The sequence below is a fragment of the Eschrichtius robustus genome, chromosome 1, assembly GCF_028021215.1.
Source record: "Eschrichtius robustus isolate mEscRob2 chromosome 1, mEscRob2.pri, whole genome shotgun sequence".
Lineage (NCBI taxonomy): Eukaryota > Metazoa > Chordata > Mammalia > Artiodactyla > Eschrichtiidae > Eschrichtius > Eschrichtius robustus.
The window spans coordinates 90,226,699-90,246,642 of NC_090824.1; the positions used below are offsets into that span (position 1 = coordinate 90,226,699).

The 19,944-nt window shown below is 35.1% G+C and overlaps 1 protein-coding gene across 2 annotated transcripts in view; it reads right to left on the reverse strand.

Moving 5' to 3' along the window:
- The window catches only part of UBR1 (ubiquitin protein ligase E3 component n-recognin 1), a 145,313-nt gene that overhangs the window by 55,363 nt on the left and 70,006 nt on the right, over positions 1-19,944 (reverse strand). For both annotated transcript variants that reach the window (XM_068550281.1, XM_068550278.1), the window contains exons 14-26: positions 19,537-19,665; positions 14,972-15,152; positions 12,735-12,796; positions 12,059-12,169; positions 11,275-11,340; positions 10,914-11,015; positions 9,179-9,242; positions 6,631-6,755; positions 4,305-4,357; positions 3,111-3,213; positions 2,198-2,246; positions 1,648-1,802; positions 33-132 (exon numbers count right to left, since the gene is read on the reverse strand). In XM_068550281.1, the coding sequence (XP_068406382.1) occupies positions 33-132; positions 1,648-1,802; positions 2,198-2,246; positions 3,111-3,213; positions 4,305-4,357; positions 6,631-6,755; positions 9,179-9,242; positions 10,914-11,015; positions 11,275-11,340; positions 12,059-12,169; positions 12,735-12,796; positions 14,972-15,152; positions 19,537-19,665 (1,300 nt within the window). The remainder of the gene's footprint in view (positions 1-32; positions 133-1,647; positions 1,803-2,197; positions 2,247-3,110; positions 3,214-4,304; positions 4,358-6,630; positions 6,756-9,178; positions 9,243-10,913; positions 11,016-11,274; positions 11,341-12,058; positions 12,170-12,734; positions 12,797-14,971; positions 15,153-19,536; positions 19,666-19,944) is intronic.

The window sequence follows — 19,944 nt, forward strand, 5'->3', positions numbered from 1 at the left end:
GAAACCGCGTTGAAAATGATACTAAAACATACTTGAGGCCTTATGGTAAAAGTCAAATGTCACTTCTTCTTCGGGAGATTTTTGAAGCTGTTGCTTTTCTTCTAGTAAGCCCAACGCCAGAATATGAAACGCCTGAAAAAGGAAAGTAGGACAAGATCTTTAAAACTGTGCTTCTTAAGGTAAATACATTTTAAATGGAGGTATAAAAATAAGCAATCTGATGGGTAAAAAATGTGCAAAGGTTATGAACAAGCAGTTCACAGAAAAAGAAATGAAATATACACATATGAAAAATGTTCAACCTTGGGAGTTGCCTGGTAGCCTAGTGGTTAGGATTCTGGGCTTCCACTGCCGTGGCCTGGGTTCAATCCCTGGTCGGGGAAGTTCCCGCAAGCCACATGGCGCGGCCAAAAAATAAGCGTTCAACTCACTTAAAATTAAAGAAATGTGAGTGAAACAAGATCATCTATGTTTCACCTATTAAAATGGCAAAAATTTTAGAGCTTAGTAAAATACACAGCTGGCAAAGGTGTTAGGAAGCAGGCACTCTTCACCACACTGGTAATGGGAAAGTAAATCAGTATAACATTTTTGGAGGCCAATTAGACAATATCTATCAAAAATGTAAAGGTACAGACCTAGTGCTAGGAATTAGTGTAACAGAGTCACTCACTTAAGTGTACAAAGATATTTGTACAACAATGTTCATTTTAGTGTTCTTTGTTATACAAAGACCTAAAAACAACCTAAATGTCTATTAACAGGAAACAGTTAAATGCATCATAGATGTCCATATAATGGAATATGCAGCTATAAGCATGAGGTAGGCCTATATGCACTAATGTGGAATCACTTTCAGAAGATACAAACCTTTAGGTAGGGCGATGGGAGGTAGGGAGAGAAATTTTAACTTTTGATTTCAAATGTATCTCTGTGGGTTGAAATTTTTACTGCATTTATTTACCGCTGTTATAAAAAAAAAAGTGAGATACACATAGGGTATGATAGCATTTAGAGCCTCCAGACCAATAACAGCCAAGGAAATTTAGTTAGGCAGGTGATAGATAAATATCCAATTACAGCTACCAAAGGTGGCATTATTAAGTAACTTATCCATAACAGTATGAAGAAAAAACTAGCTGCTTCTATTTAATGAGCTAATTCTCATAACAACTCTATGAAATAATTACATTTAAACCCATTTTAGCAATGGGGAAATTACTCTTTGCTCCTTAAATGGGAAGTGTGGTAACCCAAGTGGGGTAAATTCAAGCCTAGACCTGTCTTCAAATCTTTATTATACTGTCTCCTGATAATACAATGTGAAATAAAAAATATAGAAAACTATGATACAATAATGACATGCCAATTTATTATTAGCAGGAACAGCCCTTTTTTTAAATTTTTCTCTTTTTTTTTTTAATGTAAATGATTCCCAAGAGTAAGGATCCTAAAAACTTGAGAATGTGTCACAAGGAAATCTGTACCACATCTAAGCTGTTTTCAATGACCCTTAGGTCTCAGGTGCTCTAGTTGTGGTTCTGACTGAAGTCAGAAAGTTAGACTACCAATCTTCTCCAGACCCCCAAGAACTCTATGAAGTAGAGAAAGTATTTGAAATAGAGAAAATATTTTCGGTATACATACCATTTGGAGCATCCCTTCAGTCCACAAGTTAGAATCTGGGTCTACTGCCTGCTCAAATATGGTCCTGAGAATGTACATCATGATATCACAATTGAGAAGGTTAACTGCTTTGCTGAAAGCAGGGCAGAATTCAGGAGGAGGAGGTGGTGGTAATGCTAAAGTGGGTAGGAGATCAATGTCAGAAGAGACAAATGGGTATAATTTTATTTGGGTTATCCTTCATGCTAAATTGCGAATGTCAGAATCATATATTACACGCAAAACAACACATGATCTTTGTTACCTTTAAAGCACTGAAAACATCAATGTCAAGGGAAATATAAGTCACTATGTAAGTCACCCCAAAAAAACTCCATTTGTTATAAATTTAAAATTCTATCACCACTGATGTAGGCTATATCTTAATATGTGAGCAAGAAACAAAGGGTTCTTTGCACTTCCATTAGTTGCCCACTCTCAAAAAACAACAAAAACAAAACACTATATGCTTTGCTGATACAAAGTCACAGCATATAGTCAAAATGAGTCAATTCAGTATCTCATTTTTTACCTTCATCTTTGTTTTCCTGTTTTCTCCTTTTCTTCTGCATATGTTCAGCCTATATATATTTAAAAAAAAAAAAGTTTATCTTAAAATACACCACTTGACAAGCATGAAACAAATGGGGTACTTTGAAGCAGGCAGGAAAGATTCACAAACCTACCAAAATACTTTATATACTGAAATATGTATTCAAATGCCACCTTATTCCAGAAACAAAATGGTTGTCCTAGGGAAGGCCACTGCAAAATACACGGGTAATAATCCTCATCACTAATTTAGTCCCCATTCTTTCAGCCAACAGTTTTTACCTAGTGTCTATTATATACAGGGCATTGTACGACAAACTGGAAATTATTCATTTTATAAGGACAAAGCCAGACATTACCTTAACTAAGTGATCTAACTTAAATCAACCTTTAATGGGACAAACAGACATTATATGTGCCTACTGATGTGATGCAATATATCACTTATGTAGTAGTCTTGCCCTAAGATGTTTAACTTGAATCTACTCACAAGAATACAATCAGACATATCCAGAATACAGGATATTCTAAAAGACAACTAGCCTATACTCTACAGAAATGTCAATGTTATGAAAGACAAAAAAAGGCAAAAGGATTATTCCAAATTAAAGGAGACTATAGCAACATGACACCAAATGAAGTGCATGATCCTTGACTGAATCCTCCTACCCCTAACACAACTATAAAGAATATTTTTGGTATAATCAAGAAAATCTGAATACTTCCTACGAACTAGATAACATTATTGATTCAACTTTAATTTCTTGGGTAAGATAATGAGCTCTAATAATGAAAACCAGTATGAAACTACAGAAAAACCAGGCAATTTTCTATGGAGTTGGAAAGCATAAAGCATTTTAGGTTTATTTACTGAAGAGGATAACTTTTCCTACCTTGCTATGCTGTGTTTTGGAGTAATGATAAAAGTACGTATTGAAGTCTTTCAATGATTCATCTTTCAGCTCATAAACTCCATGGCCTGATACACCTGGTTTCCTAAAAAGATAGAAAATACAGAGGTGAACTGCAGTGCTCTTGAAGTATAGAGTAAGACAAAATAAGAACCTGAAAATTAATCTAAAAGTCAAAATCAAGAGAAGAAAACAACCTTATCTCATCCAACTTGCTTAAACTGAAATGACAAATTTCATTTCAAGAGTAAAACTAAAAACCTACACTGTAAGATCAAAGTCCTGGTACCAGCTGTGTTTCATAATTATGAAATTTAAACAAATCTGAAGAAGTTTATTTTATACTATGTAGATCTGACCCCATGCCCTACCTAAATCCCTAAGGCTTCGTTTTTAGCCTCTGAAGCCTAAGATTGCCTGTTCAACTACAGCTTGCATTGTCTAAGGCCAAATCTAAAATGGTAGTAGGATATCATATCCGTAGAAAATTGAATTGTAAATGAAAATATAGTGGTGAATCCTCTACAGAGAACTACGAGGAAAAGCATTAAGGCCAAAAGGAGCACACCATATTTGTTCTGCACATTAAACAGCTTTTGGTCTCTATCAAAGTAAGTGAAATATTTTATTGAACAATATTAGAGCATAAAAAAGCTACATTCTATTTTTAAGGTTATTTGAAACTAGCAATTTATCTATAAATACATTACTATAACAGTAGAAATTCATTACCAGTATCAATTTTTAATTTCAAGAATTAATCCAATTAAAATCTTATTTCCATTTTTTTGTATCTCAAAGAATCAAAGGATTGCAAAATAATGTTTTAATCCTAGCAGAGAAAAGTCTAAAATTAGAATATAAAAATTTAATAGAATAAACGAAGTCATGGCTTAGAATTGATGAGAAAGAGACTATCGAAAGGTTTCTTTGCTTACTTAAGTCACCTAATATCACAAATGGATATTTCTCATTCACTTGACAAAAATACTCATTTCTTCATCATACAGGTACTAAGTGCCTACAGTGTGCCCCTTGTTCTCACCCATTCCGTCTGTACTTTGTTTTTGTCCTTGGGAGTTCAGGAAAGAACTTCAGAGCTTCTACAAAGTAACCGAAATACAAGAACAAAGATTGGTCTAACTTTCAGAATAAGCATAAATATTAAGTACTTACTTAAATGTGGCCACTTTGTTTATGACATTCTCTAAGCCAGTTTCATTATTTTCCTGTTGAAACAACATTTTTGTCATTTTTACCTTCATGTAATGACTTTATCTTCTCTTACTGTGAACTGAAATACACTTTCAATAGCATTCCTGAGTGTTTCATAAACAATAAAAAAAGATCAATTTCCAATATTTAAAAATTAGGTCTAAGGCCAATTAGCTTTGTTTTGAGGGACCAATTTCTTAACAGAGGTAAGATGTATATATAAACTGCTTAAGGAAGCAATTTAATCTAAGTTTGCCCTCATATATATATACATATACAACCAATAATTCAAAGAAATTATTATTTTCTTTATCTAGTATGTTCATCACCCACATCATTTAAGCACATGCCCATGCTGTACTAATCCCTAAAACCGAGGTAACAAAATAAATAGGATCTACGGTAAAACACATATGTAGATGTCCAAATATATTCTGGCTTCTGCAATTATAATAATTTTATTTTCTTCTGACTGGCCTGAACTTTTCCTTGAACAAGGAATTTTTTTGTTGATTCTTTTTGGCCATGCCGTGCGTCATGTGGGATCTTAGTTCCCCGACCAGGGATCGAACCCACGCCCCTGTAGTGGAAGCACAGAGTTCTAACCACTGGACCACCAGGGAAGTCCCAATAAGGAATTTTTTTTTATGAAGTCATTTAAAATCAGGATAAGGACCTAGTCAATATACTAAAGCAAATTCATAGATTCCTATAGTGTTGCAAAAATTAAATTTAGCCTCCTTTAAAAATGTACTTGTGATAAGCAGTGAAAAATTAGGGTAGACACTAAAGCTTTTTTTTTTTTTTGCAAAATACGGTAAGTATATAATTATTGGTATGTGAAATTATTTTAGGTGGCACACAGTTATATATTTTTAAATTTTTGAATAGTTATTCATTTATCTTAACATGTATTAGGAAAAAATTAATCTAGAATGTCAAACCTACTATTTCATTGTAATACTGCTTAGAAAGATGCTAAGGAAAAATGTAAGTTGATTTTAAAATGTATTAATAAGGGACTTCCCTGGTGGCACAGTGGTTAAGAATCTGCCTGTCAATGCAGGGGACACGGGTTTGATCCCTGGTCTGGGAAGATCCCCCATGCCGCGGAGCCACTAAGCCCGTGCGTCACAGCTACTGAGTCCGCAAGCCACAACTACTGAGCCCGCACACCACAACTACTGAAGCCCGTGCACCTAGAGCCTGTGCTCCGCAACAAGAGAAGCCACCACAATGAGAAGGCCGCGCACTATAACGAAGAGTAGCCCCAGCTTGCCGCAACTAGAGAAAGCCCGCGCACAGCAACAAAGACCCAACACAGACAAAAGTAATAATAAATAAATAAATAAATAAATAAACTGTATTAATAATTATAAAATTGGTAGACAGATGTGCAAATATTATGAAGGTGATATGCCAAATGGTTGAAGTTTGAGAATCAGTTAACAATGAAATTGGAAAAAGATACAGGTATGTTGGAAGAAAAAAGACCAACAGTCAAAGCTTACCTCCATTCTACTTCTCTGGAAAGCCTTGATAATACAGGTAAATCTAATCTCTTTTAAGAATCATTGTTCTAATTCAAAATTAAATCTCGGAGTAAAAAATATGACTCATAATCTTTAGGATTACTGCTTCAAAATCAGCAATACTGATCATAAATATCACCTGTGTCAGCCATGAGAATGCACCCTGCAGACCTCCAGCTAGAGAACAGAGATACTAATGCAGGCTCACTCTGGGAGACATGCGAAGGCAACAAACCTTGATTAGACTACCCATCAGTCTAGGACAGTCCTACATAACGTTCCTTCCCTCTTTCCTTCACCTGGAGTCAGATTTGCACCACAGTATGATGGCTCCCCCAGCCTTTCCCAGCTTCCTCACCATTTCTCTCATAGTCATTGTTCCTAATTAAATCTTAAATCCTTTGTCTTGACATCTGCTTCTCAGAAGACCCAGACTAACACACCACCCAAATAGTCTCAGCATTTCAGGAAGTCCCCTTTTCCTCTGGAGAAAATTTATGTTAAAGTAAACAAAAAATCAAAGAGTTTCTTGCTCTAAAATGTTTTCTAAATAGCCAGAATGTCTCTAAAATGTTTCCTAATGCCCAAAAGCCCAGAATTAAAGTTTATACCACTAAAAAATTGATGGTGAGAGTTTTATATCTGAAAATTTCCTAAACAGATTTTCCTAAAACTTCGAGTGGCTTCCAATTAAAGAAAAAGAAAAAACTATCCCATCTTGAGGTGAATGGAGTAAAAAACAAAACTGGACTTACATTCTCAGGTAAATTTTTGGCAATGGCACTGTGTGGCATGGGTTCAATACAAAGCAAGTGAATAATTTCTCTCATTGTGACCTCTTCTTTGGTCACATTTCCCACTCCAGGTACATAACGCTCTCCTAATACAAACAATGAAAAGAAAAAGTAAAACAATTAATTGCTTTCCATTTAAATCTCTTCCCATCAGGAACACTGCATTAAATCAAATCTATGAGATAGTGATCAAAAATTATTTGAACATGTTCCTAAATCTGAACAAGAGTCTCTTTGCTGAAAGAGGAAGAAAAATGAAGAGATCTGAAGAACACAGGCCTTCTCTTAACTTAAACACACACACACATATACATACACATACTCACACATTATAAACAAGGCCCCTCGATTAAATTAGCATGTGTCTCTAACCCAGAAAACAAGGAAGATAGCATTGAATAAGTAGTGGCCATCATGGAACAATAGCTTTTCTTTCAAGATTTCCTCAATGTTGTCTCTACTTGTTATTTAAGAAAGAACAAAGTGAAAACTAAAAAACAAAATACTTAAAAATATCTCTATGGGTTAAATGACAAAATAGTATTATGTATCAGGAATGGATGGTGTTGCTAACATGCCCACATGATCAGGTTTCCATTTTTCATCTTGATAAACTGCCAAATGGGGAGAGAAAATAGCTAAATTAACTATGAAAACTTCACTGGTGTCAACAGCATCTAATCCCCAATGCTTCAAGAAGGCTTAAAATATTTGACCCTATGTCACCACTGATTTTCAATACTACAACATGTGTACAAAGTCCTGTGATATCTATAAGAGGGTTATTATGAAGACAGGAATTTTTTTGCCTAAGAGATTTGATGAATTCTACAAATTAGCCAAAGAATGACATTTTGTTAATTTAATTCACTTCCAACAGACTCACTCCTCTTCAAACACTGTAATTTTCAATTTTTTTCCACCAAAACAGTACCCTCTATAAGTTTCATGCTAGAAAGAACCTTAGAGATCATGTAGATTACTTTCACATTTTACAAATCAAGAATTTGAGACCCTAAAAATGTAAATGGTACACTCTTGATAGTTTATAGCGAGGTCAACACTAGATCTTCTGATTCCTAATCCAAATCTTTTGCTACTTCTTAATGTTTTCTCCATAATATAATCAGAGATTTTACACACACACACAAACACACACACTTTTAAAAATGATGACTACTAAAGGTAATAAACTTATACTCAGGAATGTAGCAAGTATTAACTAAAAATCAAATCACATAGAAGGAAATACCCAATGAATTTGGGTAAACAAAATAACAGCAAAATAATAGTAGCAACAATAAAATAGTAAAATATAAAACAATAAAATAGTAAAATATAAAATAGTAAAATAGCAAAATAATAGTAGCAACAATAAAATAGTAAAATATAAATATAAATATAAAATATAAAATAGTAGCAACAATAAAATAGTAAAATATATGATGACTACTAAAGGTAATAAACTTATACTCAGGAATGTAGCAAGTATTAACTAAAAATCAAATCACATAGAAGGAAATACCCAATGAATTTGGGTAAACAAAATAACAGCAAAATAATAGTAGCAACAATAAAATAGTAAAATATAAAACAGCAAAAATATATTAGCAATTTTAATATATAGTATTAATAAGCAGTATTAGAAATTCTTCATATAGTATTCCAAGAACAAACACAAAAATTCCCCTCAAGTGTTTGTAATTTAATAAAGTATGTCATCAGCTTAAAAATCTTTTACACATTTTTAATTTGTCCATTTTTTTCAGCAGTTTCCTATGGAATACTCTGCAGTTATTCCAGAAGAGTTAGTGCCTGGAAGATTTACATCTCACTTAGCAATGACAGTTTACCACACTTCCTGCTGAGACAAGCAGCTAGTCCAGCAACTAGCTCCCTGATAAACAAATAAAATGAACCCAGGTTTTCAGATTTGGCTAATGGCTAGAATCCTCACTAGGAAGTATTAATACAAAGCAGTGTCTCCTGCAGTAAAGTAAGAAACAAGAGCCAGAATGAGAAGTCAAAAACTTTTACTTAGCTGGTAAGATCAACAGAGACTATAATATAGAATATACAAAAGTAGAAGTATGGCCAATATTTGCACAAAGTAATTTAAAGAATGACTTGATGAAAATATATCTTACTTAGACGAATATTACATAGAAATTTCATATATATATATATATATATATATATATATATATATATACATAAAATTTTTAGCACTCGACATAGTTATTTTACATCTACTTTTCTAACTAGGATAATTATATCCCAGACCTCTACAAACAAGTCCAAACAATTACAAATCAGGTATTGAAAAATGAAGATGTAATAGCTGTGCTTTTTAAAGGGTGAGTTTCTGAACATATCAATCTCATTATTCACATTAATCTCTAATATTCTCTGCTGTATTTGGCAGAAGAACAAAATAACTTACAGTTCTTATTAATGTTCTCTCTAAAAAGTAACTCATGTTCTATTTCAAAACATGTTTTAATCTTACCCACAATATAGATGAGGACTTGAAGCATTTCTTCTATTAAGGTATTATATTGTTTAATCAAATCCTATAGAATTATAAAAGAAAAAATTAGTTACTTAAGAACCAAAAACCTCCATAAAACATACATTTTTTCTGGATCAGATAGTCCAACTGATCCAGTATTTTCTTTTGGACCACAGCAACAGAGAATTATGAGGTGAATAATTCCCTTTTTTTGACATCAAATTCAACAAGGTTCACAATACTTGGCACGTAGTAAGAACTCAATAACAACTGTTAAATATTATTATTGTTTTTATTATCATTATTTCCCATCTAGCCTTCAGTCAACAAAAGAATTCTAATCTTTAACTTTTCCTCTACTATTGGCTTCCTTCTTATCTGGGTTGGTGAGACAGTGTCTTCAAATAGGTAACTAACAGTTATGGTGAGAGTTCCCTTCCCTAACACACATGTTATTTAAATACTACAGTAAATTAGATATTCATTTTCACTGAGTATAAAAACACGACTAAAAATTAGCTTTGTATTTTATAGCCTATCCTTTGGTCCATTGCAAGTGACTTCTAATTTGAAGAATAAAATAATGTAATTCATAAATTCAAAGTAGTCAAAGGTTACTTTATAAACTGGTATCAAGTATTAAAACAATGAAGACGTGACAAAACTCCAGAGACAGATTATAAACTGTAAAAAATGTATTGATAACAAATACAAGTAAAGAATTAATATCTTTACTAAATAAGGAACTTTTACAAAAAACAGGAAAAGGGTGAAGGACAGGAACAGATAATTCACTACCAAAAAGGAAAAAAAAAGGTCAATAATCATGAAAACATGGTCAACCTCACTGATAATTAAAGAACTGCAAATGAAAATTAAACACCATCTTTCATGTATTAGACCAACAAAGATTAAAAATATCAGTACCATTACAGATGTACATACTGCTAGAGAGAGCTTAAATTGGAGTTACTTTTCTGAGAGCAATTTGACAATATGTATTCAGAGTCATAAGAAAGAGTATACTGTATTCTTCAGCAAATCCACTTCGAAGAATTTATCTTAACAAAATAATTAAGCAAGTGTTTAAACCTTGAGGTGCAGAGATGTTTATATGAGCAAAAAACTTGAAAAACCTCTTCAGCAATAGGGGACTAAAGTATAATGCATTCATATACTGCAATACTACACAGCCATTAAAAATTATGATGTAAAAAAAAGATGAGGTTGTTGCATACTTATTTAGTGACAAGAAAAAACCTATCACAATATTTCATTAAGCACAGGAAGCATATTACAAAAATAGTACATATAAAAGATTCAATTTTTCCTTAAAAACAAATAAGACACCAAAACTTTAAAAGTGATCATTTTTAGGAGGCAGAGTTTCATGTGATTTTTCTTCTCCTTTTTGTTAATCTATATACAGTCATCACTCAGTATCTGCAGGGGATTGGTTCCAGGACCCCTGCAGATACCAAAATCCACAGATGCTCAAGTCCCTTATATAAAATGGCTAGTACAGTTGGGATTCTGTATCCATGGATACGGAGGGCCAACTATATTCTAATTTTTATAGAGTAAAAAGAATATATGTGTGTATATGTATGTTTTACGTATGTGCCTGATTTTTGGAGATATACATAAATAAATAAAAATCTTAAATATGATTAAAATTTTTAAAATAATATTTCCTTTGGAATTAATTTACATATCAGTTTCTGTCACTTACCTGGTCTTCTATGGATATGGTCTTGTTAAAAGCATCAGCAAGTTCATACCTCTGAAGTACCAGTAATAAGAATTTGTTGGGATCCATTAAAGACGCACCAATCTGTGAAAGACATCAAGTACCATAGTTCTCATGTATTAAATGGAGAAACACTTTGTCTCTAGTAGGACTATGAGAAAAAATTATAAGGTAAATCTGCAGAAGATAATGCAGTAGTCCCTTCTGCTTCTATGATACTATATTCATTTCAACAGTGAGAAAAATTTAAGTAAAGTTAACAATAGTTATAATATCTTCGCTTATTATAAGGAACCTAGGAAGGAAGGTTAAGACAAATATCAGAAGTAATTTAAATAGGTACCTGAAGCATAATGATATCTTTATCATACATTTCTTCTCTGCACTTAACATCTTGGTAATAAAACACCTATAAAATAAAAAGTAGAACAGAAGCTAAAAGAATCATTTTATTTCAAACAGAATTCTCAACAAAAACTATTCTTAAAATTTTCTGTAAACTAGAAACCCCAAGAACTCCTTTGTGGCAAAAAAAAAACTGTAAACCTACAAATCACTTTAAGGGATTTGTGAGGATGAAGTGAGAAAATACGGCATGAAAATAATTCAGAGTTAAAAATGCTCTATACTAGTTATTACTCTCAACATGCATAACAAAAGAATTTACTTTCCTTAAGTTTAAAATGCCCACTTCAATAAAAGTAAACCATTTTCTACAATCAATCATAACACCATTTTTCTCCCAAGTGGTATCTTTACAAGCCCTGTTTCCCTACCACTTAGGAAAAGCACTTCTCCTTATTTGCTCTAAAACAGAGGGAAAAACTGTAAGATGCCCTTCCATTAAGACTGGTGGTGGGAAGATTACATGTCCCCAAGTAATCTTCAGAAAAGACATATATTGGTGGGATGGTTCCTGGTACTACTGGCTTTCACCTAATCTACCCACTTAACAGGATTAAAGGAGAAATGTCTATATGGCCACTAGAACTTTCATTTCTGAGTTTATATAAGAGAACACAAAACAAATACTCAGCAAAATCCAGGGACACAAAGTAAAACATATAAAAGAAAAAACAAGCAGAAAATGAACACATTCATAGTGTGAACAATAGGCCTTGCCATACCTGGCTAATGAGAGACAGCCCATTTCTTCGCCACATCTCAGCAACAACCTGGGCAACCAATACCAGACAACGCAAAGGATATTCCACTAGTACCTCTACTTGAAAATCCTCCTGAAACAGAGTGAGATCAATTCCATTATTTCTCAGAGGGCTTGGATGTTACGGCACTATACATTGCTCAGTTTTCTCATCTGTAAGACAGAAGGGCTTGAACTAGATGACTCCAAGTCCCCATGATTCAGATTTCAATGTTTTATCATATAGACACAAAATTACTAACTGGGAATTATTCAGGTAGGTTTCAAAATATTCTTTTTCTTCCCCCTCAACCAAGAGGTATTCAGAGGGGACCTCCCTGGTGGCGCAGTGGTTAAGAATCCCTCTGCCAATGCAGGGGACACGGGTTTGAGCCCTGGTCCAGGAAGATCCCACATGCCATGGAGCAACTAAGCCCGTGTGTCTAGAGCCCGTGCTTCACAACAAGAGAAGCCACCGCAATGAGAAGCCCGCACACTGCAACGAAGAGTAGCCCCCACTCGCCACAACTAGAGAAAGCCCACGTGCAGTAACGAAGACCCAACACGACCAAAAATAAATAAATAAATACATAATTTTTTTTAAAAGAGGTATTTAGAAATAGAATATAAGCAAATCAACATTTAATAGAGTCACTTACAAAAGGCACAAATTCATGCAGTCTTGAAATAGCACCCAGCCTGCTTAAACGCATATGAAGACCTAATGGTTAAAAAAAAAGAGAGAAAAATGAGAAAGCAATAAACCCAGCTGATTTGTTTCCTAGTTAACTCATCAAGTTTGAAAACTTGTGAGATTTAAACATACGTTTATTGAGTTTAGAAATGACATCTCAGAATGCAAACATTTGATTTCTAATTTTGAAACAGTTTTACTAACATATTTAAGATCCTACATTGTACAAGGTGTGCTTATAAATTATATAAAAATAATATTCTGCCTCTTAAGAAATCATTCTCCTCTTAACCAAGCATCAAAAGAAATAAAAACTTATAAACACAGTCCTACTGTATAGCACAGGGAACTGTATTCAATATCCTGTGATAAACCATAATGGTAAAGAATATGAAAAAGAATGTATATATACGTATAGCTGAGTCATTTTACTGTACAGCAGAAACTAAACACAACACTGTAAATCAACTATACTTCAATAAAATAAAAACAAATAAAAATGAATCTAGGTATTTCTTTTTATAAAAATAGAACTGACATAAAATCACGTCAATTATACCATATAGAAAAATTAACTAAAAATGAATCAAAGATCTGAACACAGGAGCTAAAACTATAAAACTCTTAGAAAATAACATAAGGAAAAGGCTTCACAACATTGGATTTGGCCATAATTTCTTGGATATGACACCATAAGCACAGGCAACCAAAGGGAAAATAAATGAGACTACACCAAATTAAAAACTTTTGTGCATCAAAGGACACTATCAACAGAGTGAAAAGGCAACTCACAGAATGGGAGAAAATATCTGCAAACCATATATCTGATAAGCAGTTAATATCCAGAATATACAAAGAACTCCAATAACTCAACAACAAAATCTGATTAAAAAAGAGACAAAGGACTTGAACAGACCTTTCTCCAAAGAAGATATACATATGGCCAGTAAGCATAGGAAAAGATGCTCAGTATCACTAATCATTAAGGAAATGCAAATCAAAACCACAAGGAGATACCACTTCACACTCATTAGGATGGCTATTTAAAAAACAAAAAATAACAAGTATTGATGAGGATGTAAAGAAACTGGAATCCTTGTGCTCTGCTTCTGGGAATGTAAGATGGTGCAGCTGCTATGGAAAACAGTATGGTGGTTCCTCAAAAAATTAAAAAGTAGAATTACCTTATGATCCAGCAATTCCACTTTATGGGTATATACCCCAAGAATTGAAAACAAGCACTCAAACGCATATTTGGACACCTGTGTTCATGGCAACATTATTCGACAATAGCCAAAAGATGTAAGCAACCCAAGCATCTAATGGAGGATGAACAGATAAACAAAACGTGGTATATACATACTATGGAATATTATTCAACCTTAAAAATGAAGGAAATCTGACATATACTACAACATGGATGAACTCTGAGGACATTATGCTAAGTGAAATAATCCAGTTATAAAAGGATATGAGTATGATTTCACTTATATGAGGTACCTAGAGTAGTCAAGTCATAGAGACAGAAAATCAGAGACTGTAGGGAGCAGGGAATGAGGAGTTATGTTGAATGGGCACAAATTTCAGATTGGGAAGATGAAAAGAATTCTGGATATGGATGGTGGTGATGGTTGTACAACAATGTGAATGTACTTAGTGTCACTGAACTATATACTTAAAAAATGATTAAAATAGTAAATTTTATGTTACGTATATTTTACCACAATTAAAAATATAAATATGTACACTTATACAAAGTTGTTAAAAGAAAAAGAAACTGACATGGCCGATTTACATAGAAATGCAAATCAAAGGATGATTAAAGAAAATCTATGATTTCTTTCTTTTAGTGGTGAAAGGAACAGTGACACAGTGAACACACTGGTGCAATCAGGCAGAGAAGAGGATGAAAAAACAGCAACAAGATTTTCCTATATTTACATTTGGTTAGGCGATAAGTTACCAAGTTAGTCCTTAAGTGTACAGTATAAGGATACATTAGTTGACCCAGATAACAAAAAGCCCAGGTAGCACCCTTAGACGTTGTGGTCACAGCTCTGTGAAGGATAGTGACAGCTTTTAACTGCAGTATCTGATCCGAGTATGTCTGTGCATACTGAGAACAAAAATAGTACTGATTCTAATATGAATATCTAGAAAACAAAGCTAATCGAAACATGCAAAAACTAAATAAACACTCACCAGCAAGAGTCCTAGAGAGTGGCAGATGTATGCTTACAAGATCTTCAGATACTCTGTAGGATTTAGTTTCCAAAGTATGACCGCACAATTGTACTACTGTTTTGCTACTAGATTTGAAACTTGCACTGCACCTCATCACAGCTTTATGACATTCTTTGTAAGCCACCAGTAAGAGTTCCTCCTAAAAGGAAAATAAAAATGCAAATAAATTGACAAGTTATCTACTTTATTACATCATTCAGTAAATATTTACTAAATACAAGCACAAATTGTTTGATGTGTTACTAGAGCTACATCAACAGGATCTGCAAACCTGTAGGAAATATTATGACAGTCAGACAGACATACATACACACACTTATAATCAAAGTAAAAAACTGTAAGCCACGTAAATGGTATAAACTAATAACCTTAATAGGGAAAAAAAAAAAAAAAAAAAAGAATCACAGGGCTTCCCTGGTGGCGCAGTGGTTGGGAATCTGCCTGCTAATGCAGGGGACACGGGTTCGAGCCCTGGTCTGGGAAGATCCCACATTCCGCGGAGCAACTGGGCCCGTGAGCCACAACTACTGAGCCTGAGCGTCTGGAGCCTCTGCTCCGCAACAAGAGAGACCACGATAGTGAGAGGCCCGCGCACCGCGATGAAGAGTGGCCCCCACTTGCCGCAACTGGAGAAAGCCCTCACACAGAAACGAAGACACAACACAGCCAAAAATAAACATAATAAATAAATAATAAATAAAAATTAAAAAAAAAAAAAGAATCACAAACAACTGGGAATACTTATTTGCAAAAGTAGCTTTTGAGGGGCTTCCCTGGTGGCACAGTGGTTAAGAAGCCACCTGCCAACGCAGGGGACACGGGTTCAAGCCCTCGTGCAGGAAGATCCCATATGCCATGGAGCAACTAAGCCCGTGCGCCACAGCTACTGAGCCTGTGCTCTAGAGCCCGCGAGCCGCAACTACTGAGCCCACGTGCCTAGAGCCCGTGCTCTGCAACAAGAGAAGCCACTGCAATGAGAAGCCCGCACACTGCAACGAAGAGTAGCCACCACTCGCCGGAACTAGAGAAAGCCCGTGTGCAGCAACAAAGACCCAATGCAGCCAAAAATTAATTAATTAATTAATTAATTTAAAAAGTAGCTTTTGAGTGGAGTTTGAAAGAATATGTAGAATTTAAGTATGGGGGGAAGATGGAGAGATGGTAGCACTGTAAGCAGAGATACAGAATAAACAAAGAGAAATAAGGGGAAGTATAACTCTTGTTCGGGCAGTGGAAAGGAATAAAAACTAGATAAATCAAAGGGTTTATGGACAGAATTAATGAGCAATTAAACTGGAAATATGCCTTGGCGTTGCCATGTAAAGTTGAATATACTGATACTGTCTGAAGTGTAATAATGTAGTCAACATATTGCTTCAAGAAGAATTAGTGCGTGTCACTAAAGGTGACAGATTGGAGACAGTAGTGTTAGGAGACAAGGAAACCAATAGAAAGTTTACTACTAAGTTAAGTGTAAGGTGATAAGGGACTCAAACTAGGGTGGGGGCAGTCAGGGCAAAAAAGAATAAACCCACAGGAAATAAGTTAGGATTATAAAATAAATTTAGGATAAGGAAGACTCAAATCTGGGTGAGTATGGCAGGGAGATGAGTCAAAGGTCACTTTTTAAGAGTATTTCTCACTGATTTTATCTTGAAAAAAGGAATTCTATAGTTAAATAAAGTTTGGGAATATCTCTCTTAGAAATGAGCACATTAATTTTTTTTCTTTAAATAAATTTATTTATTTATTTATTTAGTTTTTGCTGCTTTGGTTCTTTGTTGCTGCGTGAGGGCTTTCTCTAGCTGCGGCAAGCGGGGGCTACTCTTCATTGAGGTGCGCGGGCTTCTCATTGCAGTGGCTTATCTTGTTGCAGAGCATGGGCTCTAGGCACGTGGGCTTCAGCAGTTGCAGCACGCAGGCTCAGTAGTTGTGGCACACGGGCTTAGTTGCTCCGCGGCATGTGGGATCTTCCCAGACCAGGGCTTGAACCCATGTCCCCTGCACTGGCAGGTGGATTCTTAACCACTGCGCCACCAGGGAAGTCCTGAGAACACTGATTAATCAAAGGGTTTGAGAAGTTCAGTGGCTTAAAAAAATCATGTTTGATTTTGTTCAACCTAGCATTTCCCGATCTTACATGAACATAAAACTTTTTCCCCCTCAAAAGTCTGTTAACATCTAACACACAGAACACAGTGGCTCTCAGATTTCCTGTATGGACGAACGTATGAATCATGGTGTCATGAACAGAATAAGGGAGTCAAGAAGAAAAAATGCAAGCTGGAAGTAGAATGAAATGATGACAAATCAATTTAATATATTCTGAGTTTGAAATACAAATGTAAGATCCAAGCAGTAATGTGCAGCACACAAACAGAAGTGATTCTATAGTTTGGGAAAGTTATCTTATGAAGTTTTAATTGGGGTGGTAGAAATAAAAGATCTGTAAGAAAAAGAAAACACTGGGGAATGTCTCGTTTAGTAGGCAGAAGGAAGTGAGGGAAAAAAGGCAATCATTGATTGAAATGGGTAATCAATAAGAGAAATATTAGGATAAGTAGGTTTGTGAAAATCAGAGGGAAAGAGTTTCAAAACGATTAAGGTTCTCAAAAGAATGCAACGCTACAGACATTTAAGGAAGATGGGGGACTTAGAAAAGACCTCTGAATTTGGTTACTAAATAGATCCTTTAAAATTTTTTCAAAAAGCAGTTCCTATCAATTGGTAAGGGCAGAAGCCTGGCTCTAAAGAAGTTTTAGAAGCTAAAGAGTGGCGACAGTAAATGTAGATGACTTCAGGAGGTTTTGCAGATGTCAACATGAACACCACACACTTTGACCTCATCTCCAACAATTAAGCATGCCCTTCATAAAGATGAGGGGAGCCAAAAAATATGTGCTGTGGTAGTTGCTGGACAATATTTCCTGTCCTTATCGTTCTATACAGCTGCTGTGCTAGATTAAAGTCTATTGTGTCTGTGAGCGTGACCCGCAGATGAGGAAAAAAAAGAGATAAAATACAGTTCATGAGGTAGCAATGACAAGTAAGGGGGCTTTCATTCTCATTGTTCTTAAGAATAGGAGAGTCCTGTGTGTTTACAGGCAGATGAATGAAAGAGTGGGAAATACCAGAGGAGACAAATGAGGAAGCAAACTCCAGGAAGAAGTAATATAGGTTGGGACCAAGAGCCTAGGTAGAGACATCACTTTTAGAAAGAGGAAAATGAAAGAGATGAATAGTGAAGATATATATAGAAACTTAGTGAATTGACTATAGTGAGATGTACAGAGAAACTGGAGAAGATGAAAGAATTTGACTTAGATAATGTTAATTTTCTCAGAACAGAAATAAATGAGGTCATCTTCTCAAAAGGGAGTCTGGAGTAGGATTATGTGTTTAAAGAGCATTATGGTCTAAAATTATTGCTTAAGGAGGGGACTTCGCTGGTGGTCCAGTGGTTATGAATCAGCCTTCCAATGCAGGGGACATGGGTTCAATCCCTGGTTGGGGAACTAAGATCCCACATGCCACGGGGCAACTAAGCCCGCACGCCGCAACTACTGAGCATGCAGGCCACAACTAGAGAAGACCACGCACTGCAACGAGGAGGACGCATGCCACAGCGGAGGATCCCACATGCCACAACGAAGATCCCATGTGCCGCAACTAAGACCCAACACAGCCAAAAATAAAATAAATATATAAAATAAAATTACTGCTTAAGGAAAAACATTAGTTCTATATTTTAAAATTAATTTTCTTGGACTTCCCTGGTGGCGCAGTTGTTAAGAATCCGCCTGCCAATGAAGGGGACATGGGTTCGAGCCCTGCTCCAGGAAGATCCCACATGCTGTGGAGCAACTAAGCCCAAGCGCCACAACTACTGAGCCTGAGCTCTAGACCCCAAGAGCCACAACTACTGAGCCTGCATGCCACAACTACTGAAGCCCACGTGCCTAGAGCCCGTGCTCTGCAACAAGAGAAGCCACTGCAATGAGAAGCCCGCACACTGCAACGAAGAGTAGCCCCCGCTCGCCGCAACTAGAGAAAGCCTGTACACAGCAACGAAGACCCAACGCAGCCAAAAATAAATAAATAAATAAATAAATTAAAAAATAAATAATTAAAATTAATTTTCTTAATGGTTTAACTCACATAACAAGGCTCTTGATTGAATAAATATCTACATCCCTCCACTGTTGGAATATTTAAAAGTCTAGTCCTAATTTTATTATAGTATTCATGTCCAAGGAAAAAATTTATCAATAATTAATTTATTAATTGATTAGTGTGTGCTGTATTTTTTAAACTCCACTATTCCCAAAGGTAAATGGAATGCTACGGAGCACATTTTCTAATTAAGTGTAAAAAACTACAAATTTAATAAGATAATCCAAGTATATAAGAAACTATTTAAGTAATAAAACTTTACATCAAGGAAGTTGCAACATAAAACTATACTATTAATAACAATCAGAACACTTAAAAAGGCACGGATCCTTCTAACAAATTGTACTTACATCACAAGCGCACCACTCTTGGAACATGAGTAAAATATTCTTCAATTGCATCTGTATAGCAATGGCAGCCTCCCAGTCAGGATCCACTTCTATGTGTTGCCCAACCTGTCTTCTGATTTCTTCCATTCCCTACAAGAAAAGAGTGGTTAACATATACATATGGGCCCTCTTTCTTTGCTCTTCCACTGGCAAAATATAAAATCATCAGGATTTATATTCATGTATGCGTAGTTTTTTAACATGGCTGTTACACTAGGTCAGAACACACGGGTTCAAATCATAACTCTGTCACTTTCTAGCTGTATGACCCTGGTCAAATTATTTCTAAGCTATGATTCCCTTATATGTAAAAGGGGGATAATAATAGTAACTACCTCATAAGATTGCTATGAGGCTCAAAAGAAATAA